This window comes from Nannobrachium achirus (genome assembly GCF_963921795.1).
Source record: "Nannobrachium achirus genome assembly, chromosome: 19".
Lineage (NCBI taxonomy): Eukaryota > Metazoa > Chordata > Actinopteri > Myctophiformes > Myctophidae > Nannobrachium > Nannobrachium achirus.
Genome location: NC_137826.1, coordinates 42,557,120 through 42,584,909, shown reverse-complemented (window position 1 = coordinate 42,584,909; position 27,790 = coordinate 42,557,120). Strand labels below are relative to the sequence as shown.

Here is a 27,790-nt window from a genome sequence, read left to right as displayed (position 1 = left end):
AGAGCTTTACTTTACCAAAAGATTTGAAACTTTGAGATATGAGGTTTCTGCCCAACATAGACGATATTTTAGTGATTATGTTTCGAGGAAAACGTTGAGATAATAGCCATTTTGGTTAGAACTGACTGAAAATTGTACTTCAAGTTTAAAATGATACTCAATATTTTTTGTCCAAAGTATCCAAATAAATTCCAAATATTATCAAATGATCTCGCGGCACCCCTGGACTGCCATCGCAGCACCCCAGGGTGCCCCGTCACCCACTTTGAAAACCCCTGCCATAGACCTTTTTCATATCGCGTCATATAAGAACTGTGTTCCAAACACAAACATATGATCTAAGCGGTTTGACTCATATGGATATGAAGAATCAACTGCTGGTGAGAAAACGCTAATGTTATTGTCGCAGAATTAGTTACATTTTCGCTAGAAACAGGATTTATCAGATATGAGTGACTGACTATCATAATTGGTAAAAGCTACTGTAACAAATCTCTTTGCCAAAAAATAGCCGATCTACAAGCTCACAACGCGTCACGCTGTGACGCGTTGTGAGCTTGTAGATCGGCTATTTTTTGGCAAATGTTCCGCCCCAGGATAATGGATTTTGATTTCTTTTGTCACAATAATCGTGATATGACATTTTCATATTGTCCCATCCCTAGGCGCGACCAGTCATTAGTTTGCAGACCGGTCCGTTTTCGGCGCGACGCGCCGTCGTACGACGAAATAATAAACAAGACGATACAGTCTGCATCATCAATAACAATAACGTAGAGAACTGTAAGAGACTCAATCAAGCCGTGATGGATGTTCTCCCTCACAGAACAACTTCATTAGTTTGCTAAGGAACTTGGAGTCCAACCAACGGTTAATTAGCATGGCCGCTCTGTTTCACAGCACAATGATACATGACAGTAGCAGAGCGCACGGATGGGTAAAGTCAGTTAAGGTCACATTCTCATTAAGGGGGGAGTCTAATGACTTCGAGTGTCCTGGAGTGTGAAGCCGTTGTAGAAAACAGAAAATGCCATTAATTGGAACATTAATTAATAATGCATGTCCTAGGGGAGCAATGTAAGGCGACGATCAATCTTAATGGATTTTTGCTCCCCCAAATAGCATCGATTATATGTTGCGTGTTAGATAGTAACCGCACAAAATCGTTATTGCTGACGTATTTTTTTCATATGTTGTTTAACCACTTGAACCCCAAGCATGCCTATTCTGGGAGGAACATTAATTTTGGTAAGAATAGACATTAGTAAATCTGTACTCTCAAAATGAAACTTTTTGGTGAAGATATTCGGTGTAGACAGGGGAAAAAAACGTTAATTTACGAAAAAAAACAAAGGAGATAAGAGGTTTCTTCCTGAGAGCAATGAAATGCCTCATAAATCCTAACAGCTTTCTGAAAAACCTATGTTTCTATATAGCTAAAATCTCAAATGACACGGATGCTTTCCCCGGATTGAAAGGTATTATGACACGGATGCTTTCCCCGGATTGAAAGGTATAACGATGTATAGGCTTTACAGTTCTGAATGGTTTAAGTGGGTAATAATACAGAATTGGCTCAGTGGATACAGTACTGTCTTTGTGTTTTCAGGCTGACCATCGACGCAGAGTGCCAGCTTAAACTGAACAACTTCCCAATGGATGAGCACTCGTGTCCCCTGGAGTTTTCAAGCTGTAAGTCTCGCCATATGCTTTGATTATACCTCCTCTCCCTTTCTCTCTCTCACTGACTCCATCTATCTCACATATGCCCTCGCACATGCACACGTGCACGCACACACGCCCACACAAACACACAATCACGCACACAAGATGGCTAGTTCTTTGCTCGCGAGGATCATAGGAGGAGTTTAGAGTTTGGGGTCCTTTTGCTTTGCTTTGTGGCAGGCACTTTGAAGTGCATTTAAGCCGATCCTTGACAGGCAGATTTTCGGGCAACTGGTGAACTTGTCTTGAACTCCTGGCCTGATGTGGCTGCGGTAGAGGTCTGGGTGGATTCCCTTCAACGAGCGCGTTAGTGCATTGCAGCTGTCTTCTTGATGTTGCCGAGTTGGTCGGCAAACACACACACACAAACACACAAACACACACACACACACACGCAAGCACGCACGCACGCACGCACGCACAGAGCTGTGGTCATCATTATAGGCGCTATTGTACAGAAATCTTGCCTTTTTTCGCTCATTAGGCTTGTCCCCGATTATGTTGAATTTACCATTTTAAATAAAGGTTTTGTCAAGTATCTGGGGAGGCCACACCTCTGGGAAATTGTCTATGATTGGTTGTGTCCGTTTCTACTAGGGTTACAGTCACTGAGGTACTGAGGAGTGAGATTTTTAACTGGATCATATTAAAAGGAATTACATACACTTAAAGTCTTCATCAAAACAAACAGATTGAGTTGGAGTGTGGTAATGTTTTTTAATGTTTATCGGCAGTCCAATTGATAGGTTCAGAGGTTTAACGCAGCAGCAGAATGAGTAAGCTGCCCACTAATGGAATAAAAAGCTGAACCTAATGAAAAGGGACAACTCGCCACAAAAAACACTGGCCTTTAATGCATATTTTCCCTGCCTTTCTAATTTTTATGGAGAAAGGAGTGTATTTTCTCAGAAACTCCCAAATGGTAGGAAACCATGCACTCCATTCCCATTGAAAAGCAGAATCCACCTTCATGGGTAGATTTAAACTTCGATGTCACAGAAGGTAATAAAAGTAGCAAAAATAGATGATTAATGCTTAATGTTCTGCCAATCCACTGAGAATCTACTGTCTTGCCGAGGCAGGACGTGTGAAGTTTTATTATTATTGTTTCCTGTTTAGATAATGCTGTCATTAGTCAAACACTAGAAGAATATTACCGACATATCCACATCAGGAAATGTTTAGGAATCTTTAGGTCTGCGTGGAAAGAGAGAACAGCTAAAAAAAAAAAAAACGCTGCGCCGGGTAATTAGAGGTGCGATTGTGCTAGTTCATCACTCTAAAACCAGAGGCCGTGAGTGTTGGATCGTTTGTTGTTGTCGTCGGGCAGAGATATTGAAGATCGTGTAACTGAAACAATTAGATCACCTTGGACGAATTGATTCAGTTGTATCCATTTTGTGAAAGTGTCTGTTTACGAGTCTCGGGGTTCCAATTCAATGGGTATCCAGTTTGACGGAGCGTCTATGCGAACACAACGGGGCCGTGTCAGGGGAAGGAAGCAGGGCGGGGAGGCGGGGGTTGGCGCCTGTCAGCGGGGCATGTTGAACAGGAGCAGCAAGACCGAGGTGCTACTTCCTCACTGGCAGGTGAGCCAGCAGGGTACCATAGCGGTGACAACGCAGACATGTGTGGGGAGGGAATTTGTTGGCATGATGACTAAATTGGGGCGGAAAAAATGAGTCAAATATAAATAATATAAATCATTGTCTACAGCATGGGTCTTCAACAGGGGGGGACCCCCAGGGGGTCCTCAGAGTTACTACAGGGGGTCCTCCAAATCTTTGAGTGATAGAATGTTTTTTTTCCTCCTTTTTTTATATTAACCACTTGAACCCCAGTGTCCATATTCTGAGACTTTAGCCAAAAATAGCAGATCTGCAAGCTCACAACGCCTCGCGCTCGGCTATTTTCGGCAAAGAGCTTTGGTGTAGAGAGGGAAAAGAGCAGACTAAGTACAGAGTAAAAGGTCAAGTTTATTAAGTATTGACGGTTCAAGTGGTTAAAAATCTGAAAACACAAATTGACATGAATCCAAAATACACTGATGATTGTGCTGTTAAACAATGACTATGAAAACGTTGTGGGGGTCCCTGCTTCATCTCTCTCTCAACTAAGGGGTCCTTGGCCTGAAAACGTTGAAGACCCCTGGGCTACAGTAAATTGGAAATGGAAAAAAGGAGAATGTGTTTGTTTGTCAAAGTCAAAGTCATGATATCCACCTACCTCCAGCTTGGCCAGTATTATTCTGAAGTTGTTTAAGACTGCGACAGAGCCACAGGGAGCCATTCTTCCTTGTGAGGAGTGGATTAAAAGGGTTCATTTATGCTAATGAGCTTTGCCAAGAAGCTACAGGGCAAGGCACCACTGGATATTCTCCAGAGAGAATGCTTCCTAAATAGCTGCAGTGCAACTACAAAGAGAAAGGGAAATGGTGGGCCCAAAAACAGGACAGAGAAATGCCATTTAAAAATGGATGAAAAGCGCAGATGTTTTCAGCACTCTTGAAAATCAGTTGATGTGTCAGTTGAGCTCAATCTCGGAGATCCGCAGGACGCAGCAATTCACCGTCTGACATAATTTCCTCAGCACGCGCGACACGCCGAGAATCGTGCCTCTTGCGGCCCAAAAGGATGGCTCGTTTTTAATACAATACTTCACACAAAGGCTTTAGCTCTTGCTGTGTCCGTCCTTGCACACCATCAGAGAAGTATTATTATTTATATATTTCTTTGTTACAATTGGAACGAAATTCACGACAGGATGCTTTTGTTTGTTTAGGGTTGATGGGAACACATTCAACTCCCTGACGAACTCTCCGCAATCACATGACATATTCCAAAAGCAGCGAATAGCTTCATTTATCGTTGACTCCTTCCTCATGGGTCATTTTTTGCGTGATTACCCAAACTATTTAGACGTCCTTTTTGTTTGTGCATTACAATTAACCACACAGTTAGCAGTACCCAAATCTGCTTTTTGAAATTTCCCCTGCAGCAGCATTGTTTTAACAGCAGATCATCAAGACGCTAATGATTCCTAGACGCATTGGCAGAATAAAGAGGGCAGAATGCTTGATTGGCTCACCGGCCAGCGAGGCTTAATGTGGGTAATGGGCATGGCATGCCTGCCATCCTCAGTGCATCTGAGGCCCAACATTACTGGGTGTCAGAGATCACTTCAATTAAAAAGCAAACAAAAACAAACAAACAAAAGAAAGAAAGAAACAAATCATTACGGTAAAGCGTGCAACAGGGAAAAGTCGATGTGCTTTACGTAAACCAACTCACTTTATGGCTCTCTGGTTGCAAACAATAGGGGTAAATGGGAGTATAGCATCCTCCTAGGGGGAGGGGAAATGAACACATTTTCTGCATTCACCCCAGCAGATGACTTATCCGAGATGGCTTTTTGATGAGCGCTCTGTGGGGAGCTGTTAGGGTTTTAATGGACACTCTGATGCGTAGGCGGCAGGGTGAGCCGAGGTTCGAACGCGGTGACTCTCTGATTATAGCCTGATGGGGCCCGACGTCATCTGCGTTCACTCACTCATTCCTTCTACAGTATAACGTCTGGCCTTCGGCCTATTGGCAGCTTGAAAAGTGGGCGGGAGTACTTGCCTTGACAGACAGAATCCTCTAACCAACCAGCGTAGCAAAACATCTCTCAGCTAGTCGGAAGAACGGCAAACAAACAAGTTTTTTCGGCCGATGAACTCCGCTAGCGCATCCCCGTGTTACTTTTTAATTGTTGTAATTGATTCCAACTCTGAAATAACTGCACTTATTGCTTGTTTTATTGTTAGAGCGTTAACTGTTACACTTGTTGCATCACGAGGGCAGCCATTGTTGTTTTGAAAATGCTGCAGCATGCATCTACGCCACCGTCTACACATGGACCAATCAGGGAAAGCTTTTCACTTGTTGTCAGGAAAGACTACGTTCGTTGTGCGGAAGCAGTCACTGATTGGCCCCGATCAGAGAATAATCAGTATACTCGCTGCCAATCCCCGGAAGTCCAGACGTTATACTGTGGAAGGAATGAGTGAGTGAACGCAGATGACGTCAAGCCCCGCCAGGCTACTCTGATTACCCAGAAGCCCTCTCTCTACACACACGCTAAAAGGTGCCCCGTAGATCTGCTTGGAATTGAATTCAATTCTATTAGAGGTGGGACGTTCGCGAACGAATCGAGTCTTTTGAATGGCTCTTTGAAATGAACAATGGGATCCGGTTTGCAGTATAAGTCTGGAATAAAAAATGTACTTGAGTACTAATGAACAAAGGTATTGGTATCAAAAATTACTTAAAGTAGGCTACCAATAGTAAGTACTTAGTATGCAGAATGTCCCATTTCACAGGTTTTCCAATTAACACATCTGGTGCCAACCCCGAGTTTCCCGAGTTTGTATTGGTACCAACGCTGTGCCAACCCCGAGTTTCCCGAGTTTGGGCCGTTTTTGAAAAAAAAAATGTATTAGGCATGATCGCGATCGCGAAATTGCATGTTTAACCCCCATACCAACCTAGCCTTACATTAAGTCGCACCTGTAGAAGTTTCTGCATTGATGACGTATAGGCTACAGGAGCGTCTTACAGCATAGACAGACAGGTCCGGAGTATGGTCTGCAAAACTGCTACTGCGGCTCTACACATGCACACATGCGAGACATATCTTCCGTACAAGTTCTGCAAGGTTTTTGCGACTTGTCCGGTAGCCTTGTTTAATGTATTAGTCCGTATTGTTAAATAAAATGAGTTTTTACCAAGTGTGTGTCTTTTCCAAATCTAGCATCTCTGGTTTGGTTAAAGATGGCTGCACATATCACGTGACGTTCATCCATTCCCCCATTCGCTCATACAAGGACATGACGTAAGTGTATACGGAAGAATGCACAATAATGCTTCCAGCCACCAACGGGCGCTGTTGCAGCTAACGTTGTAGCAAACGAGGAAAAGTTGTACACTTGGTAAAAACTCATTTTATTTAACAATACGGACTAATACATTAAACAAGGCTACCGGACAAGTCGCAAAAACCTTGCAGAACTTGTACGGAAGATATGTCTCGCATGTGTGCATGTGTAGAGCCGCAGTAGCAGTTTTGCAGACCATACTCCGGACCTGTCTGTCTATGCTGTAAGACGCTCCTGTAGCCTATACGTCATCAATGCAGAAACTTCTACAGGAGCGACTTAATGTAAGGCTAATACCAACCCATTCTTTCAAACATGGCAGCCATGTTTGTTTACATCTGAAGAATACATAATGGCCCATAAATCATGAATGCCTGAACGGATTTCCAAGCGGATTTTTTTGTTTGAAAGCTGTGAAGATTGTGCACACACGCGGCATGGGCGTGCACTTTTTACACAATTGCGCAATTACATGGAAGTCTATGGTAACCATGGCAACGTGGGACATTGAAGAGAAAAAATCATAGCAACATAAGTGTTAATAAAATGTAGACAAATCATTTGAAAATAGCGATCATCTACTGCGACGCATTGTGAGCTTGTAGATCGGCTATTTTCAAATGGCAGAAATGTATATATGCATATGGCCGTTATGTATATAGGGTTGAATTGATTTGTAATTCTAATCAAAATCTACAAAGTAACTAGTATCTAAAATTAGTCTTTTGAGCGGTTCTTTGAAAGGAAAGGATTCCAGAGATCCGGCTCACTTCAAAGAGCCATAAATCCCATCTCTAAATTCTATTGTTTTGTTCTCATTTGTTCCCACGTCACTGAAATCAAAATGGACTTCTCTGGAGATCATTTAAATTTAGAACCCCACTTGCTGACTGTAGAGGTTCTAACTTTTTCTTTTATTTATCCAGTCACAGTAATAAGTAACCTAATTGCCAATCTAAGTTTCTAGCAACATAATGTGCCGAGTAGAACAAAAATAATTGAATAGCCACAGGGTATATTTTTCATGGATTAATAATGTCTTAATTCTGTCATCCAAAAAGAAGTTCAATGGCATAAAATCCACCAGGCTCTTCTTACAGCATCACACCTGGATGCATCAGACTCCCACTGTGATTTGTTTAGTGTGATATGTAGGCATTGAGCATATTATCCTAATAGTTTTCAACAAAGTCAATCAAATCTAATACACACTCATTTTTATTGTGATTCATTTTAAATCTTAAATGACAATCTTTTATTTTTTTTACAACAAGGGTTCATATTTTAGATTGTAATTAGAGAAAAGGAAAGGTGAGTGTTGAAATGTTTTCATTTACTGCTTTCTTTAGTTTTAGCATGCGCACAAGTGGCTAAATGTGTCTTTTTAGACACAATAAGCCGGGAATTTCTTTAATAATATTTACATTAACACTACTAGACCCCATAAGTCACATCTGCCCATGAAAGATTGCAATGCATCTTGGGAATGGGCTTATTGTGTATAAAAATACATATTTAGTCACTTATACGCATGCCCCCACCCACTGAAATATTAGCCATTAACGTGGCTAAAATGAAAGAAATCAGAAAAAGAAAACATTTTAACACATCTTTTCTTTTCTCTAATTACAATCTAAAATATGAACCCTGGTTGTATGAACCCTGGTTGAGACAAACCATAAGTTGTCCTTTAACTTAGAAGGACCAGAGTCTGTCCAGTATCAGTGGCTCTTGTTGTTGTCATGCTGTGGTCCTGTAAGTAATGGCCTTGGGATCGTACCGTTTCCACCCTGTGCTTGTGCCATAGGTCAGGAGCCCACAGTATCTCCTGTTTCCATAGTGCAGGGGTTTTGCCAGTGATGCCAGTCCAGGGGTGCCGCGAAATAATTTGATAATATTTGAATTCATCAATATCACTTCACTATGAAGTGACTGTAAAACAAACCTGATTTGCACTGTACTTGATGAGTTCTTTTTCCATCTACGACAACTCTCTTCACCAAAAATAGAAGATCTACAAGCACAACGCGCCACAACGCGTTGTGAGCTTGTAGATCGGCTATTTTTTGGTGAACCTTCCCCCCAGAATAGGCATGCTGGGGTTCAAGTGGTTAAACGTCAAGTATAACGTTATTTTCAGTCAATTCTGATGGAAACGGATATTTCTCCAATAGGATGATGTAAGATTCAAAAAATTAACAGTGTAATTCAGGGGTGCCGTGGATGAAAAGGTTATTTACAGGGGTGACCCGAGTCAAAAAAGTTTGGAAACCCCTGCCATAGTGTGTGAGGCATGCTAGTGTGTCACAGAGACTTAAAACACCCATTGATGCCGAGCGCCAAGGCAGGGGGGCATTAGCTACCACTTTTCTTCGGTGTGACTCGGCTGGTGATTGAACCCCTGACAAAGAAATATGACACCACCATTATTTACAGTAGTTTTCATATTTTTTTCCCCCAACCAGTCCCGCTCTGCTTGTTGTATTGTGTTCTAACTACAGCAAGTGGTTCTCCACCTGTGGGTTGTTTTTTTTTTTTTGGGGGGGGGGGGGGGGGGCTGAAAAGGTTGAGAACCACTGGTCTAACTGGTGTCCTCCATGATGCAGATGGATACCCCAAGGAGGAGATTGTGTACAAGTGGAAGAGGAGCTCCGTGGAGGTTGGGGACATCCGCTCCTGGAGGCTCTACCAGTTCTCCTTCGTTGGCCTGAGGAACACCACTGAGGTCGTCAGGACCGTCTCAGGTAAGATCTACACCTCTGTGGCAGGGGTCATCAACATGTCCCTATGTACACGGACAAATGTGTCCGTGGCAAGAATTGGTTTTGTCTGTGGAAAATTTGATATTTTCTTTTTTTACACACCATTATCATTTTCTTATTTTCATCATAAGAGCAACTACTGGATGTCAAGTCTCCAGGTTTTCTTCATCAGAATATGTATGACACTGATTTGCTATGACACTATGGCATATCAGGAGTTCACTACTAGTGAGTCTCAAACGTTTTATTTGCAAGGACCCCATAACACTGAGTGTACAGATGGAACCCAATGGTCCATTTGGTTCCATTTGTACACTCTCAGAGTTACAGACCTGTTATGGTCATTTGGGGCTATCTCTTTGTGTGTTTCTGGTAATATTATTGTCTTCTCACTTTGCATGTCCGTGTCAAAAAAATAATTTTGACAAAAGTGTCCACCGCAAGCTATGGTTTGTGGGCTTGTATCAATTGGGCCAAAATCAAGGCAGCCGCGCAAAATCATTACATTACACTTTCAGCTTTCTTACAATACACAATGGGTCACATATATGTTGGGTGTACTCCACTTGGAGTAATGCACACTCGACATTGTTTGAACAATTATAAGAATCACTTTCAGATGCTATGACTGTCATCTACGACAGTCTTAATTGGGTCGAAAACTCAAATGTCTCGTCTAGAGCTCCGTATAGAAAATGTCCCCATCCCATATATATGTGAAACACGTCTCCTTTGCTGTCTAGTGTCACATAATAGTACACACATCCTCTCTTTCGTATGTATAATGAACAAACTCCTGTCACAGTATCGCCGGATGCTCATATTCAAATATTTATTTGCCTGTACCTGCAACACCATAGAAGATCAATCACAGCAGAGCCTACTGTAGCTTCAGCTTGATTTGATTTGATTTTCAACAAGGGTATTGCTTGCGGATCAAAGAAAAACTATAGGTGTGATCAAGCCCCTGTAGAGTCGATTAAAATTAAATCTAGACTAGTCCGTACTCTACGGTGCTTTCCTCCACAAACAATCTGTATGTGGTTTTAGACTATTCTACCCTACATTAATGATACCCTATATTTGTTCTTGGCATGTGCTAACAAGAGTGCATACTGCTGGATTAAAAGACTGTACCGTGCAATAAATAAGAAGGGGAAATGTGCAGGAATATAGTCTATTGTCTATTGGCTGGCCTCCACTAGCTAATGACACAGGAAAATGGATGTTTGTGAGAAAAGAGAAAATTGCTGCTTTCCCCAGACAGCATTCACAGCGGACAGAAATGTATTGCTTTATCATACGCCTGCGTGTTTGTATTTATATTCATGAGTATTGCGTGATTTACAATTCGTTTTGGCTGAAAATCTACATGCTCACAACGCGTCATGCTGCAATGTGTTGTGAGCTTGTAGATCAGTTATTTTTCGTGCGGGACACTGGCACACAGCCGAGTATAAATCACACTCAATGTATGTAATGTTGTTAAGGGCAATTATATGGAAATGAGGCTTTACGTAATCTGGGAGCTCCCCGCCTGCCTGTGGAAGGGCACGTCTGTCAAGAGACTTCCACCTTTTGGCCAAAACAAGATTTACTTTCATCAGATCCGCCATGTTTGCCAGGGGGGACTGACAGAAGGGCACAACAATGGGAAATGAATGCCTGTCGAATCAAATGTTCCCTCGTAAATTCTATTGTTTAATCACTCGCACACATGCTCCAACGACGTTTCAGAATTTATGTGCCCACAGTTCAAGAGGCGTCTCCGCCGAAGGAGGAATGCTTGAACTATTACTACCTCCATACAGTAAACATGCAATTATTTTCCGTTTTGCCTTCCCTGAACAGTTAGTGGAAATTGTGAGAGATAAGACTGGAGACATTCAGTTTATTTGGACTGTTCACAATAAGTGGATAGTGATCAATCAAGGGGGATGGGAACAGTTTAGTCTCCGTTCCTATCACTTCTGAGGTCCTATAGAAATCGGTAGTAATTGGGATTAGTCGACCAATCATGTTGGCCCCCACATACACATTACTATTCACTGCTTACATTTGTGAGACAGTATGAAAGTAACATGGCCTGAGTTAAAAGTGTGAGAATGTTGGCCCCTATAACTAAGTACACATTACTATTCACTTCTTACATTTGTGAGACGGTATGAAAGTAACATGGCCTGAGTTAAAAGTGTGAGAATGTTGGCCCCTATAACTAAGTACACATTACTATTCACTTCTTACATTTGTGAGACGGTATGAAAGTAACAACACCCGAGTAAAAGAGTGAGAAGAATATGCCCCGTGTCCGATCATGGAGGTACAAGTTCACGCAGGTTTTCATTTCAACCAATCGCCAGACTATAGCTGATGTCATTCATTTGCACACACTCAGCTAGAGAGGGAAGGGAAAGCTGGACAGAAGATCTGTGAGCAGAGTAGCTAACCGCTGCAGCCTGCGGGAAGGAGTGACTCCATCCTGTACTTGAACATTGTGGACTCTGTAAAACTCTGTGGGGAGCGCTTCCCTGTTACTACGTGTCATCTTTTCGACACCCAACTCTAACCTTTACCCTAAACCTAACCTCCGTGGGGTGAGTTGCTAACCCCCCCGACGCTCCTTTGTCGAAATGACGGTCGTTCGAAAGAGCGAGATTTTCCCAACTCTGTGGACCACATTTACGTCGGGGGCGGCCGCCGCTCCACTCCCATCCGACTTTGGGGCCTCGGCCTGGGACGGCCGAGTGGCCCACGTCGCGGACCACCTCCGGGGACCCCTGGGAGTATCGCGGAGCTCCGGGGACCCCCTGGCGGCAGCACGCCGCCTCCTGTGTATCCGGAAAAAAAGACTCCTCTATAACGGGGTGGCTCACGGGCAATTGCTGGGGACCACCGCTCCGACGGACCACCGGACCGACGTAAATGTGGTGGCCACCTAGAGGTGGACCCCCGCCACTGCACCCCCGTTAAAAAAGACCTCAGCTCCACGGGCAGTGCATGGCTCGGCTGGGGAGTTGTCCGCAGACCCCCGCTTCTCAGGGGAGGTCCCCGGGGGTCCCTGGCCGCCCACCAAGCACCGGGGCAGACCATCCTGCAGGTTGCAGCGGTTACTACTTGGAGCATTTGGCCCTCCGTGTCATATTGATCGGACAATATGTATTGGTGGTTCATCATGCAAGTGTCTGGGTTTTAGTCAACTCTAATTCCGTAATCAAGGAAGCTGAGAGTAATGCTGTCTGACTTAACACCTTTGGCTGTTTAATGAGCTTTGCTGGGTGGGTGACCTATAACCTAGTAATTTCAGTTGTTCACAGTTGTTTGCTGGGTGGGTGACCTATAACCTAGTAATTTGAGTTGTTCACAGTCAACCTAATCTCTCCAGAAATATCTTTTTTTTGCCGATGGGTTCCCAGATTGCAATCAACCCAATTCTATTGGCTGATGAGTCCATTTGCCTGATGTACATTTGCCTGTACTCATAAGCGAAACATTGGTAGTCTCTTAATTGTGTTATTGTCTACAGCCAAGTTCTACTGAAGCAATCCATTGCTATACATAGGTGCACATACATAATGACCCATTTCATTATTCAGTTTTCAAACAATTAGCAAAATGCACCCCCCCCCCCTCCCCCTGCTGGAATCCAGTGTCTGATAGAGCAGAATGCTCTGTTTATTTTAGTTGTCAGCTAACAAAGCGAGGTGCTCTCTCATGCACGTGCACCGCGGCTCATCTGTCATGACAGCTGTTTAGCCTTCATACACATAAATAATCTCTCTCACACACACACACAAGAACGCAAGCCTATAGAGACTATGCACACTGCATGCATACTGTATGCACCTGCATATACGTGCATTTACGGTCTCTCACGCACGCAGCTTCCTGCTGTGAAAATACAAGGATTTTACTGCACAAAGTAGTATGTTGTATTTAATCAAAATTCAGCAGATTTAACAAGCAGCTGCTCTGTTATGCGGAGCGCGCGCGCGCACACACACACACACACACACACACACACACACACACACACACACACACACACACACACACACACACACACACACACACACACACACACACACACACACACACACACACACACACACACACACACACACACACACACACACACACACACACACACACACAGCAGTCATTAGTAAACAGTAGTGTAATCAAAGGAAATGAATCTGACAGTAATTACCACCAAGATAGTTATCTACTGTATCTGCACTGTTTTGATCAGCACAGGGGATTCTTAAAGTGGAAAACATGAAAGACTAAAAAAAAGACATACTGTAGGGAGAAAAGCATTCACTGGCTAATTGCGCCGACTTGTCCTTTGGTCCATCATCTATTCTACACATTTAAGGGATCTCTGTATGTACTGTATGTCCGTCTATCAGGGACATGCTGGGCCCCTGATTCAGCCCGGGAAAAAGAGTTGGAGAGGCCCCCATTGCGCGCTATAGCAAGAGATCTCTCTCTATAGCGCTACTGCTACTCAAAGATTTGCCATTTCAGATCATGACAAGTGACAAGCCAGTGGGCCAATTACATGAATTAGGCCTATATATTTTGTTGTTGTTGGGTGGAAAACTTGTATGTCCAAAACCGTTTGTTTTGTATTTATCATTTAAAAAATGATTTAAACTAGTGAAAACAGCCGATCTACAAGCACACAACGCCTCGCGGTGCGAGGCGTTGTGTGCTTGTAGATCTGCTGTTTTCACTACTTTTGTGCAAACAATTACATTTTTACTTTTGTGCAAACAGTTTAATTTTTTCCTAATGGCCCGGCCTGGACCGGCCGAGAATGAACCAGCCGTTCGGGAGTTGTCCCGTTTTCCCAATGGCCAGCACGTCCCTGGTCCGTCTATATATCTTTGCATATCCTGAGGACCGTTCATCCCATCGGCTTCACACTGGGTTCCCGAGGGAGCGCAGTGTTGAGTGCCACGTCGATGGAATGAGTGGTTCTAGATAACGCTAGGAGCAGACTATTCTACCGTTCTCAACAGCACTGTAAACAGCCAAGCGATCGAAAGCCTCCGAACGAACGGGCATGCGTGCTGAACTGGCCACTCTGGAGAACTGCACTGCCGTAGTTTACATCACTGGTTCTCAACGTGTTGGTCGGGACCCCCAGAGGGGTCCTCACAAGATTTTTTTTTTCGGGGTCCCCATATGAGAGAAGAGAAAAAAAAGAACATTACTGCATCAAAATGAATCAACAAACTAATGAAACTAAACTATACAAATTGGTGAAACATTGGCCAAATTGTCAAATAATATAAGAAAGCCAATCTACAAGCTCACAACGCATTGCGAGGCCTTGTCATATTTTAACTCCCCAGTTCAAATATGATTACTTTGGAGGGTGACGGCCTAAAAGGTTTGAGAACCACTGGTTTACAGAAACAAACATCTGATCTCTTGACAGAACCTAGTAGAGGTGTCATCTTACAGTCCCTTCGGGTGTCTCCTCCTTCATGACTTATGAACAACAGCGTCTGTCTGGGAAACAGCCAGAGAGAGGTACGAGGTGGCCGCTTTTAATCCTTGAGTCCATTTAACAGCTCTGGGAACTGCAGGGATGCAGTCCTAAGAGAGGCATGCAAAAAAAAGTGTCAGGCTTCCAGCTAATTTGCTGAGCCGCTGGTTTTAAGCTGCACTTAAAAACGTACGGCTGCGACTAGGGACCACGGGCAGTATTTATTTTTTATTTGTTTGCCAGAATCTATCACAGTCCATCTACAACAACGCGATTCATTCGACCGCGACAGATTTGAATACGCCCTGGGAACGATAGGGAGAGAGAGAGGGCTACCGGCACGCTGAACGACCTGAAGTTTATTGAGTCATGTTGTGGCTTGAAGCATTGTACAGGTGTGAGGCCGTGTGCGCAGCAGATAGCTTAATTAAAACTGCCACGCCGTGACTTTTTCCCCTCTCGGAGCAAATAGCATTACATACAGGGACCCCACTTATTGTCAGAGAAAGTGAATGAAAACGAAATTCAGCACTGCTCATTGGTGTGATTAATTAATTCCACAGACTCTTGCTGAACTGGGTCAGGGTAGAGGCAACAGTGGGAGACTCAGATAGAGTAAAAAAAAGGGGGGGACAGACAGGAGAGAGCAGGTGCACGGGCCTGATGCCGACAGTCAGAGGTGCAGGCCATGGCAGCCGGCCAGAGGCATGCATGGGCGTCACAAGGGGGAGGAAAGTGGGACTGAGTTACTAGGGCCCAAGGTGGAGGGGCCCTATAGCAACTATTGAAAAATAGCAGATATACAAGCTCACAGCGCGGCACCGAGTGCCGCGCTGCGAGCTTGAAGATCTGCTATTTTTTAAAAGTTGTGATAATGTGTGCAAATCTTTGAATATATGTATTCTTAAAGCGAAGATTTGTAACTCAAATTTTGCTTCTGGGGGGGTCCCTGGAACTAAATATTTTGAGATGGGGGTCCGAGGCCAAATACATATCATCTTGGGGGTCCTTAACATGAAAACGTTTGAGCACCACTGATAAGGTTTCTTGCACACATTTTCACAATTTTTCAAAAATAGCAGATCTACAAGCTCGCAGCGCGGCACTCGGTGCCGCGCTGTGAGCTTGTATCTGCTTGTATCTGCTATTTTTCAATAGTTAACATGGGGGGCCCCCGCAGTGAATCCTTGTACCCAGGGCCCAGAATTTGGTGTGACGCCCCTGGAGTGGAGGCATGCATGGATTTACTGTTACTCCACGAGTAGCGCCGTCAGGGCCTGGCTGTCACATGTCCCGTTCTGTGACAACATCATTCCAATGTGTTCCGCCTTACTTCTTTTTGGACAAAAACAAAACTAAAACAAAACAGGGAAATGATTAATAGCGACGGTGCGTGAAAGAACAGAGAGGCTTTTCAAATGAAAGACATCTGCAGTTGAGCTATACAGATGCACAGTCTTTTGTTTTGTTTTTGTATATATATGTCTGTTTCTATTTGATGTTAATTCTCCCTTTGTTCTCTCGATCCGCTGTGTCAGTTCTCATCAGGGCATCTCACAATGCCTGGAGAGAACCTTTACCTGCGTTTGTACACACACATATACTCTGAGAGAAGGTCACATGCACACACACGCACGCACAGGGAATGTAGTAGTTGCGCACGCACGCACACACAAGCAAGCCCAAGCATTGTGTGACCCTGAGGGTGACCCCCTCTTCCCCGCAGACTCCCTGCTGTGTGTGACAAGTAAGGAGTCTTGGAAGGACACTGGCAGAAAAGAGAGACACACAGAGGACGAGAGAGAGAGAGAGAGAGCAGGGAAGTGCAGAGAATGTTACAGAGGCAGGGGCTGTAATTTCGAAAAGGGCCTTTTGGTGAAAACATCGAAAATAGCAGACCTCCAAGCTCGCGCTGCGACGCGTTGTGAGCTTGGAGGTCGGCTATTTTCGATGCTTGATTTCGACACATTTCTTGATTTCAGCATAAGATGCTGCATTCAAGTTCAGGATGCCGCCTTCAGGTATGGCATATGGAAAGAGGCCATTTGCATTTCTTTCACCGTAGCAAAAGCTGCATTCATGGTCGGGAGAGGGCACCTTTTACAGACGGATAAACGGGCAGGGGCTCAAGCCTCCTTTGATGTCTATGTGTGCACATGCCTGAGAGAGAGAGAGAGAAAGCAGGACAGAGGAGGTGGAAGCCATCGCAGCCATGGCATCTGAAGCACTGGCTAACAAAAAGTTAACCCTTCAGTGACAGGGTTAAGCTGGTGCACGGTGACCGGGGCCAGCACCCATCTGCCAGCCTGGAGATCAGGAGGGATCAGAGACAGGGGGGAGGGGTGATATTGGCTGAAAGAAGGGAGTGGGATCCAAAAAAAAAGAAAAAAAAATCTATAAGCGGAAAAACCAAAGAGAAAGAAAACGGCCAGGCATTGGATACTGAACACACAGTGAAATCCTAATCCTATATAGTGTTAGTTTATCTCTTCTGTGTGTAAACACTGATCACGGGGTTCAAGGCCATTTCCCAGTGAAAGCCATATAGTTCTCAACCTTTAACACATGGGAAGCCAAGGTTTCTAACATTTCTAGCTGTTGCTGCTGCCGCCGTTCACTCACGCTTTATTTTGAAGAGCCTCGGAAGCTTCGTGCGTGTGCACGTGAGTGTCCACTGACGATTGAGGAAGAAAATCCATTCGTTTACAAACGCTTGCGAAACTAAAATCCAAACCGGGGCCGACCATCGCGGTAAAGTGTCGCCGTGAAAACAGGCAGATCTCTGCTTCCCTGGCGTTCTTTGCACCTTATTCAGAGATAAAGCCCTTTTTATGTTTCAGCATAGAATAGAAATCAATGCAGCCTAGATGCTCCATTTCGCTTCTGTGCGCGTCATGTTATGACATATGCACCAGCGTCTCTCACAGGGTAGGCCTACACAGGACGGATGCAGCTGCATGTAACAAAGTTAACCCTTTGTCTCGTTGAGAGACGAGACAACAGAGTTTTGGTTACTGAACGAGTTTGCCCCCCAAGTTGTTAAGGACCACCTGTTTGATATGCATTAGGGCCACGGACCCCCATGTGATATACTGTATGATCGATTTGAACTTAAAAGGAAATAGCATCTTCACACATTGGCTAATTGAAGTGACCAAGAGCTATAGTATACTGTAGACATAATACAATTGTTCACCATTACAACTCACTATACTTCAACAGCAGAAACAACACAACTCACAATGGTGTAGATTCACACCAGCATTCAATTCCAGAGCCTAGAAAACGTTTCACTGCCACCCTGCAGTCCTTGGGTTCGAAAATGGCAGCAATCACACAACAGCTTGAATCACATTCGTATACAGCACAAACAGCAGCAGAAAAAAAGGGGGAAATAATAAAGGAAGGATGAAAAACAAGGTTCCTACCTTGATCCATCTTCTACTTGACTTTATCAGCTGTGTTAGTGATGGCCAGGGTCACATTATGGATCCCATGGATAGAAAGACAGAGCCCACCTCTCTCTGGGCCCTCCAGTGGCGTCCAGGGCTGTATTAACCATTGGACCAGTGGGGCCGTTGCCAGGGGCCTTTGGCTCTCAGGGGCCCTTGGGGGAACTGGACCGCATGGTCATTGACAATTTACTCAAATTAAATGTATACATTAATTAAAAATCAAATGTGCAGGCCTCTCCTCTGTTGTCTACAGGTGTTTTTTTGGCCCACAGATGATAGTGCGCGTCGGGAGGGAGGGGGGTTATGGTGGAGGGAGGGGGGGCCCCTAAAAAATTATAGGCCAGGGGCCCTCGCGGGGGTTAATCCGTCCCTGGTGGCGTCTCAAGTCATCTAGCTGGGCAGTAGGTACTTTCCTCTCCTGCTGGGAGCTCATAGTGTCCATGGCGACGACCAGCCTCAATTCAGTTGGACTTCCATACGGGCCATTATCCATTAAGAGTGCTCCAGTCCATGCAAGCGAGTGTCCCTCTGCAACCCTGCCAGGATGTCAAGGTCCTCACGGTTACCTGTGTACATGGCAGTGGTGTAAAGTAACTAAGTATGTTTACTTAAGTACTGTACTTAAGTACAGTTTGGAGGTATTTGTACTTTACTTGAGTATTTCCAGTTTTCAATACTTTTACTTCTACTCCATTACATCTCAGAGGCAAATACTGTACTTTTACTCCACTACAATTATTTGAAAACTTTAGTTAATAGTTACTTTGCAGATATAAATTACATCATTATAAAATATAATTAAATCACTTTAGCCATATTTCATACCGTGGCTATTTTTAAACATTTTACTTATACTGTTACTTTAAGTAGGCCTACATTTTTATGCCAATACTTTTGTACTTTTACTCAGATACATTTTTAATTCTGGACATTTACTTGTACAGAGTATTTCTACATTGCAGTATTGATACTTTTACTTAAGTAAAACATTTCAGTACTTTCCCACCACTGGTTCATGGCTCCTATGGTAGATATGCTATTTTTGTTCCCCCCAGAATAGGCATGCTGGGGATGTGGCTAATGCTAAGCAGCTAACAGTAGATGGCTAACTCACCTGGAGTTTGGTTTGTCATGATTCATGAAGATACATTAACATATCTTTCAACTGTCACACATGTGACAGTGACAACTCTACTCAACTTCCAACTACCCTTCATTAATTTCACTCTTTTGAGCTTGACTTCTGTCTGTCTGTTTGCAGCAGGTGTGGTGGGGAAGGGAAGGGGGCGGGGAAAACATCCTGAAGCCTGCTTTTAGGGAGTGTGTACAAATAACCTGCATTCGCAGAGTATCTTCCTAGGGAGTATCTGACAATTCTGACAATACAAGCTCACAATGCGAGGCGTTGTTGTGAGCTTGTAGATCGGTCATTTTCAGGTAATGTTCTCCACAGAATAGGGATGCTAGGGTTCAAGTGGTAAATGTAAAAAAATTAAATAAAGACTAAAGGTCGCATCACACAAAGATTTTGCAGCCCCCCTCTAGTAACTCTGAGGACCCCTGCAGCGGAGCCATGACAAAAAGTATTATGAATAATGTCAGTATTTTGGAAGTCGTGTCTATGGCCCTGCAAATGACAGGTGCACTGCAGAAGCAGCTCTTCACGTAGCAATATTTTCATTATTAATATCATTTTGGGTTTATTCTGAAACTGTTGTGGGACTAAACATTTGGTTCCGTTAATTAATGGGGAACACCTCTTCATCCAATCAAAGAAAGCAGACATTTGGGATGTTATGTGGACATAAAGTCCTACATTTCACAACCCTAATTAAAAAAGAAATAAACAAATGCTTAAGATGATGCAGCACCGTTGCACCAGTCTTTGGGGAAGAGCCATGACTGCAGGCTATATTTTACACCTCCAGTTACACAACGCACAGGACTTTGCAAGTACTGTAGCACTTTATTGATCCCACTGAGGAGAAAATTGCTTTTATCGCTGACACCGCATACTCTAAAATGACACAATGCACAGAACTAAATACATAATCTATACTAGAGTCTCTATCCGGTAACATAACTATACCTGAAGTAAATAATGATCAGTGTCTACTGGGAGGTCTGCGATGGGAAACAAAAAATAAGTAGTGGAGGAGTATAAGAATAGCACACACTGTAGCAGAAGCAAGGCATTTTATCAATATATGGATAATCACACGTTTTCTTTTTCTTTCCAACTCTCATTGGCAAACTGTTGAAAAAAATGTGCCCAGATTTTAATGTCTCCAATAATATTTATGTCAATTATTATTGAGGGGGAACTCTCTGTTTGCATCGGCCATCTGTCAAGCACATTAACTGAATAAATGATTTGAAAAAGCATCATTTAGAAGGGCACGAGGCATTTCTCCCAAGCGTAAAGGGAATCAATGCCATTTGCTATCTCTCTGCCTCCATATTATGCAACGATACCCCCCCCCCCCCCCCCCACCCACCCCTCTTGCTATGAATCATGGGATGGTTTAAGCAGAACGTTAGATAGCAAATTTTCTACAGTATGTGCTCTTCAGAGACTGTTTGTTCATGTGTGTGCTTGCTATATGTGCGTGTACTATTACGTGCGCGTGTGTATATACAGTATGTGCATGCGCACACTCACACACATGTACTGTATGATGCACATTTATCGAGTGAACGTGCCCCCTCTGCGAACACGAGTCCATGTGTTTTTTATTTCTTTTTTGTATTGAGAGCTATTCTTGGTGTGACCTTCGAGAAGCTGTGGCGCGCTGCCGCGTTGTCTGTGTGCGTCGGCCTGTGTGATTCGCTTTGAGTTAAAAAAAAAAAAAAAAAAAAAAAAAGGCCCCGGGAAACATCACAGGCCTTTCTCTCTCCCCATTATGGAGCACCGCAGCGTGCAGATGACCCCAGATGTCTGGGGGCACCGAGGACCAAAAGGGAAGTGGTCGAGCGAGCGCGGGAGTGTTTGAGCCAAACACGCATGCACAATATACTATGAGGGGCCGTTTGGGCCAGAAATTGTGAAACACTTTTACACACACTAATGAGACAGTCTTATACGTACTACTGAAATGCTTTTACATTCAATATTGAGACACTTTGACACACGCTGTTGAGACACTCTTACATATACTAATGAAATGTTATACGGGTTATACGTTCAATATTGAAACACTCTTACACTCACTACTGAAACACTCTTAAATACATACATACTTTGTAAATCTATGCGCGTTCATATATGAAACCGTATACATACTCAACTGAACACTTACGCATGCATATGAGAAACACATACACATACCTATATACTTCTGTGCCATATACACATACATACAAAGTTCTTGCACGCATACAAGTTAAACATTTACACATATATATCTGAAACACTCACACATCCACCCATGAAAATGCTGCATCTATATTGCTGAACACTTGTACATTTACTACTGAATTTCTTGTATTTCACATGTGTTCATATGAGTAGCTTCAGTAGTATTTATGCATAAATTCAATATTATGTACACACATAATTTCAGTATAATGTATGAAAGAGTTCCACATGTATTCATAAAATAAATTTCAGTCATATATATATAAGTAATTTCGATAGTATATACATTATTTTAATAGCATGTATATATATAATTTAACTATTATGTATAAATAATCTCACATATAATCATACAAGTTTTCACTAGCACATATGCAAGAATTTTCACTAGTATATATACATTATTTTAATGGCATGTATATATATCATTTAACTATTATGTATAAATAATCTCACATATAATCATACAAGTTTTCACTAGCACATATGCAAGAATTTTCACTAGTATATATACATTATTTTAATAGCATGTATATATATCATTTAACTATTATGTATAAATAATCTCACATATAATCATACAAGTTTTCACTAGCACATATGCAAGAATTTTCACTAGTATATATACATTATTTTAATAGCATGTATATATATCATTTAACTATTATGTATAAATAATCTCACATATAATCATACAAGTTTTCACTAGCACATATGCAAGAATTTTCACTAGTATATATACATTATTTTAATAGCATGTATATATATCATTTAACTATTATGTATAAATAATCTCACATATAATCATACAAGTTTTCACTAGCACATATATAATTTTCACTAGTATATATACATTATTTTAATAGCATGTATATATATCATTTAACTATTATGTATAAATAATCTCACATATAATCATACAAGTTTTCACTAGCACATATGCAAGAATTTTCACTAGTATATATACATTATTTTAATAGCATGTATATATATCATTTAACTATTATGTATAAATAATCTCACATATAATCATACAAGTTTTCACTAGCACATATGCAAGAATTCTCACTATCACAGGAAGGCAATTTCATCCCACAGGAAGTTGACCAAAGTCATGTGACCGAAGTCACGTGACTTCAGTTTCTTCCTGCCTGGCTGCAGTGCAGACCACAGCTTCAGCAGATGTAAACAGACTAATGCTACAGACATGGAGGTAGGTATGGGCAAATCTATTATTATTATTATTATAGAATGATGCAACCTATTTAATAAACTAACGTTTGTAAAGTGTTTTTTTTTGTCAGTTGTGTCTAAAGGTTTTTGGTTTTTATTTGATGTAAAGAGAGTTTACTGTTAGCTAGCGAAATTAGCATTTTAGCTCAGTCTTGTTGCAGAGTTGGCTTAGCCTGTAGTGTTTACAAGTGGCTAATCTGTTCTATATCAGGCTGTATTAATCAGGGCAATGTGTGTTTTATTTGGTCAATCTGGGATGTGCCATGACAATGTAGTACTACTCTAAATTGACCCATACAGGTCTAACTTTGGAACCAAATGAACCGGTAAGGGTCCATTTGGTTCCACTTGTACACTGTCAGAGTTACAAACTTGTGTCCATTTGTTTTTAATATCAATCATTATGATGGGAACCAGTGGGACCCCTGGGGGTCCCTGAAATCCACTTTGAGAACCACTGTCAGTGTTATTTCTGTAAGGGGGTCATTTGTTTTACATCCAATTATTTTTTTTGATCTTTCAGAGACATGATCAGCGCCTTGGGTTCCAGAGAAGATGGCCATAGCTGGGTTTGGAATCCAGTCTGCAGGAGTCTTCAACGTGTTCAGGCCATGTCTCAGGCCTTAGCTGAGACAGATCAAGCAGGGACCACTACATATTGCATAAAATTGTTGCAGATTAAACCTTTTCATAGATTGCTCCATTTACTATCATCCGTGTTGTGTAAATAGTTGTTTGTTTCATACATTTAACCACTTAAAACGCCCAATAGACAATACATGGCTCCTTTTCCCCTCTCCACGAAACCTCTTTGCAGAAAATAGCCGATCTACAAGCTCACAACAAACATATAGCATTAATCATAGCTATATGGTGCATTAAATCATTGGTTCTCAAAGTGGGGTACACTCAGAGTGTACAAATGGAACCAAATGGACCCTAACAGGTTCATTACACTCAGTTAAATTAACATTTTACAATATAAATTGCAGTCCAAGAGATATAAATACCATTAAATGGGGGTCCGTAGCCTAATTAATGCATGTCAAACTGCCTGGGGGTCATTGAAATTAAAATGGTTGAGAACCACTGCTGGAGCTGTAAAAAATCTTCTCTTATATGGGGGTCCCTGGCATATCTTTTCAAATGGGGGTCTGATGGCAATAAGTGTAAATTTGGGGGTCTTTGACATGAAAAGGTGTGAAAACCGCTGCATTAAATGACACATCTAGCCTAATTAGTACCAACGTAGCATTTGATATTCTAGAAAGTTCAGATTTATTTTTCTTGTTCTGGTAAACTGTTGGCTTAGCCTATTCTTATTTGTTTATGCATGCCATGCATACTATATACATTATATATATATAGGCTATATGCATATGATCATGATATGAGACATAACAATTAATTTGCGTCACCATCAAGTTTGTTAAGCCCCCACATATAGACTCATTTGATAATCTGCATAAGTTTATTCATGTCATGGTGATCAAGGAAGCAGTTTATGTCTCCAGTATTTGTCTGCACGTAATGGAGTCTGCATGCTAAGGATGTGTGGATGATCTAGGGTGATTCTCAAAGTGGATTCCAAGGACTCTGTGGGTTCCCTTGGGGGGGTCTAAATTGACCCATACAAGTCTAACTCTGACAGTGTACAAATGGAACGAAATGAACCCGGTTGGTTCATTTGTACACTGTCAGTTGTACAAAGTTAATGGGAGACCTTGAAATTTGAAAGTTTGAGAAACACTGATCTAGGATGTGAAATGATGAACACTTGGCCATTATATATAAATGTATGTATTTTATCTGTACATGCATGGATTATCTACACGCTCACAACCAGTCAGTGCATTGTGATCTTGTAGATCTTTAAGTTTTTTAATTAAAATATTAATAACCTCCTGTTTCTGTGCACCCTGTCCTGTGCACCAGACAGCCTGGATACCATCTTCATACACCAGTAGCCGATACAGGAAGGACAGTGGTGGCTGGATCAATTGGCCTACTACCTGGTCATCTAATCAAAGTTGGAACCACACATTGGTTTCTTTTGAAACAAACTACAAAGCCAATGAACTCAACTGGCCCAAAATGTACTTCACCCCAAATGTTACTAAAAAGCAAAAGGGGACACATTTTAGGGCCAAAGCTTAATGCAACTGAGTAAATCAAAATGCAGGCTTGCACAACACAAGTGACCTCATCTGTAATCAAAAATGTTCCGTTTTGCTGGATTGTCTATTGTCAAGAGTTTATGTACTTTATTTTTTACAGCACTAGATATGTGACATTTCTAATAGTATCCAAGTAAAATAAACTGATCGTTATGTACTGTCACTATCATCTGAAATTAATTTGCAAACCCAGCAAAAATTACTCTTTTAGGGCATTAAACAGTTGTCAAGTGTAATTGTTTACTGTCTGGACAGTTGTCAAGTGTAATTGTTGTCTCAGTAGTCTGGACTTGAACCATTGGTAATAGACTGGCAACAGATACAATGGAATGATGTTAGACAGTCAGACCTGTACAAGTGTGGCATGTAAACAATACCAGTACAGTACTGGAATAGAATGGTATAAGTGTTACATTCAATGCAATTCTAAATTGTAGACATACTGTAGTTTTGCTTTCAATGTTTTATTTTAGTTAAAGTATTGGCATCCAAATATACTTTTTTTTGTAAAGATATTGACAGTGCACAAAGTACATCTATACATTTCTTAGATGTCCAAAAATCTACCAAGTGTGGACAACTCCAAAGCATATGAATCAAATCACCTTCATTTACCTTACACCTCTGACACAGGGTAGAAATATTTCTTACGTTGCCTAAGTGGAGTGGTGTCCTGTGATAGATTAAATTGCATTTGTCTATGCTTTGTGGAGACCAGGACTATTTCTAAAACGTTTCCTCAGCTTCCTATTTGCTTTTAAGGGCCAGCTTAAACCAAAGGATTCCTATTTATTTGGGAGAGATTATTCCCCTGGTGGAGGAGATCCAGTAGTTTCCTCTGATCCAGTGCCTGATTTGGAGAAAAGATTATGATTTGCCAATCCAAATATACTTTTAAAGTACAAAAAGTAAAACTGCTCTAATGAATCCCGTGTTTTCTTAACCTGTTCTGCTGGCATCTGGCCGTTTTGAGAGGAAGGGTCTCACAGTAGTTTACCAGGGATAGTCTTCTATCAAAAATGTATTGTCTGCCATCACAGCAATATCCTCTGTCAGCAGGCTTAAACAGCTCTTTATCAATGGCAGATACGAAGGTGACTGCTCCATGCCGTGCCATCCCGATCAGACCCTTCAGGGTGGTATGAGATTTGCAGAGGCAGACTTTCTGGCTGTTGGCATCTTACCTCTACACAGTCAACAATTACCTACCAATCAAGAAATCAAGAAAAAAAAAAATCACACATCAAAGTCCAACAGCAACATTGAGTGATAAACATCTCATCCAGCAGAGGAAGGGCACTGTACAAACATATTAGATAATTATTATGTCAAGCATTCATTTTACACACAATCTGTGACTACAGGGATGATCAGAAACGGCTTGACATAAAAAATGAAGAAAAAATAATGAAGACTTTAATCTGTGAGTCTGAGCCTTAAAATCCAGGCAGCTAGATGTCATTTAATGCAGTGGTTCTCACACCTTTACATGTCAAGGACCCCCAAATTGACACTTATTAACCTGTGGACCCCATTTGAAAAGATATGCCAGGGACCCCCATATAAGATAATATGTTTTACTGCTCCAGCAGTGGTTCCCAACTATTTTAATTTCAAGGACCCCCAGTTTGACATGCATAAGGTTACGGACCCCATTTAATGGTATTTCTCTGGGACTGCAATTTATATTGTAAAATGTTAATTTAATTGAGTGTACAAATGAGCCTTTTAGGGTCCATTTGGTTCCATTTGTACACTCTGAGTTACAGACCCATTCACCCATAATAAGGGTCCATTTGGTTCCTAACTATCATTTAGCTGGGGACCCCCTGGAACTCCCTCAAGGACCCCTGGGGATCCCCGGACCCCACTTTGAGAACCAATGATTTAATGCACTATATAGCTATGATTAATGCTATATGTTTGTTGTGAGCTTGTAGATCGGCTATTTTCTGCAAAGAGGTTTCGTGGAGAGGGGAAAAGGAGCCATGTATTGTCTATTGGGCGTTTTAAGTGGTTAAATGTATGAAACAAACAACTATTTACACAACACGGATGATAGTAAATGGAGCAATCTATGAAAAGGTTTAATCTGCAACAATTTTATGCAATATGTAGTGGTCCCTGCTTGATCTGTCTCAGCTAAGGCCTGAGACATGGCCTGAACACGTTGAAGACTCCTGCAGACTGGATTCCAAACCCAGCTATGGCCATCTTCTCTGGAACCCAAGGCGCTGATCATGTCTCTGAAAGATAAAACAAAATAATTGGATGTAAAACAAATGACCCCCTTACAGAAATAACACTGACAGTGGTTCTCAAAGTGGATTTCAGGGACCCCCAGGGGTCCCACTGGTTCCCATCATAATGATTGATATTAAAAACAAATGGACACAAGTTTGTAACTCTGACAGTGTACAAGTGGAACCAAATGGACCCTTACCGGTTCATTTGGTTCCAAAGTTAGACCTGTATGGGTCAATTTAGAGTAGTACTACATTGTCATGGCACATCCCAGATTGACCAAATAAAACACACATTGCCCCTGATTAATACAGCCTGATATAGAACAGATTAGCCACTTGTAAACACTACAGGCTAAGCCAACTCTGCAACAAGACTGAGCTAAAATGCTAATTTCGCTAGCTAACAGTAAACTCTCTTTACA

General features: G+C 42.1%; 1 protein-coding gene across 8 annotated transcripts in view; it reads left to right on the top strand.

The window, feature by feature from the left end:
* gabrg2 (gamma-aminobutyric acid type A receptor subunit gamma2) overlaps positions 1–27,790 on the top strand; it is a gene marked incomplete at both ends in the record, with an annotated part of 108,837 nt that overhangs the window by 38,400 nt on the left and 42,647 nt on the right. For 6 of the 8 annotated variants that reach the window (XM_080748362.1, XM_080748364.1, XM_080748366.1 and 3 more), the window contains 2 exons: positions 1,610–1,692; positions 9,247–9,384. In XM_080748362.1, coding sequence (XP_080604488.1) covers positions 1,610–1,692; positions 9,247–9,384 — 221 coding nt within the window. Of the gene's footprint in view, positions 1–1,609; positions 1,693–9,141; positions 9,385–27,790 lie in introns of all 8 variants that reach the window. The other 2 variants (XM_080748365.1, XM_080748363.1) reach the window with 1 other exon arrangement.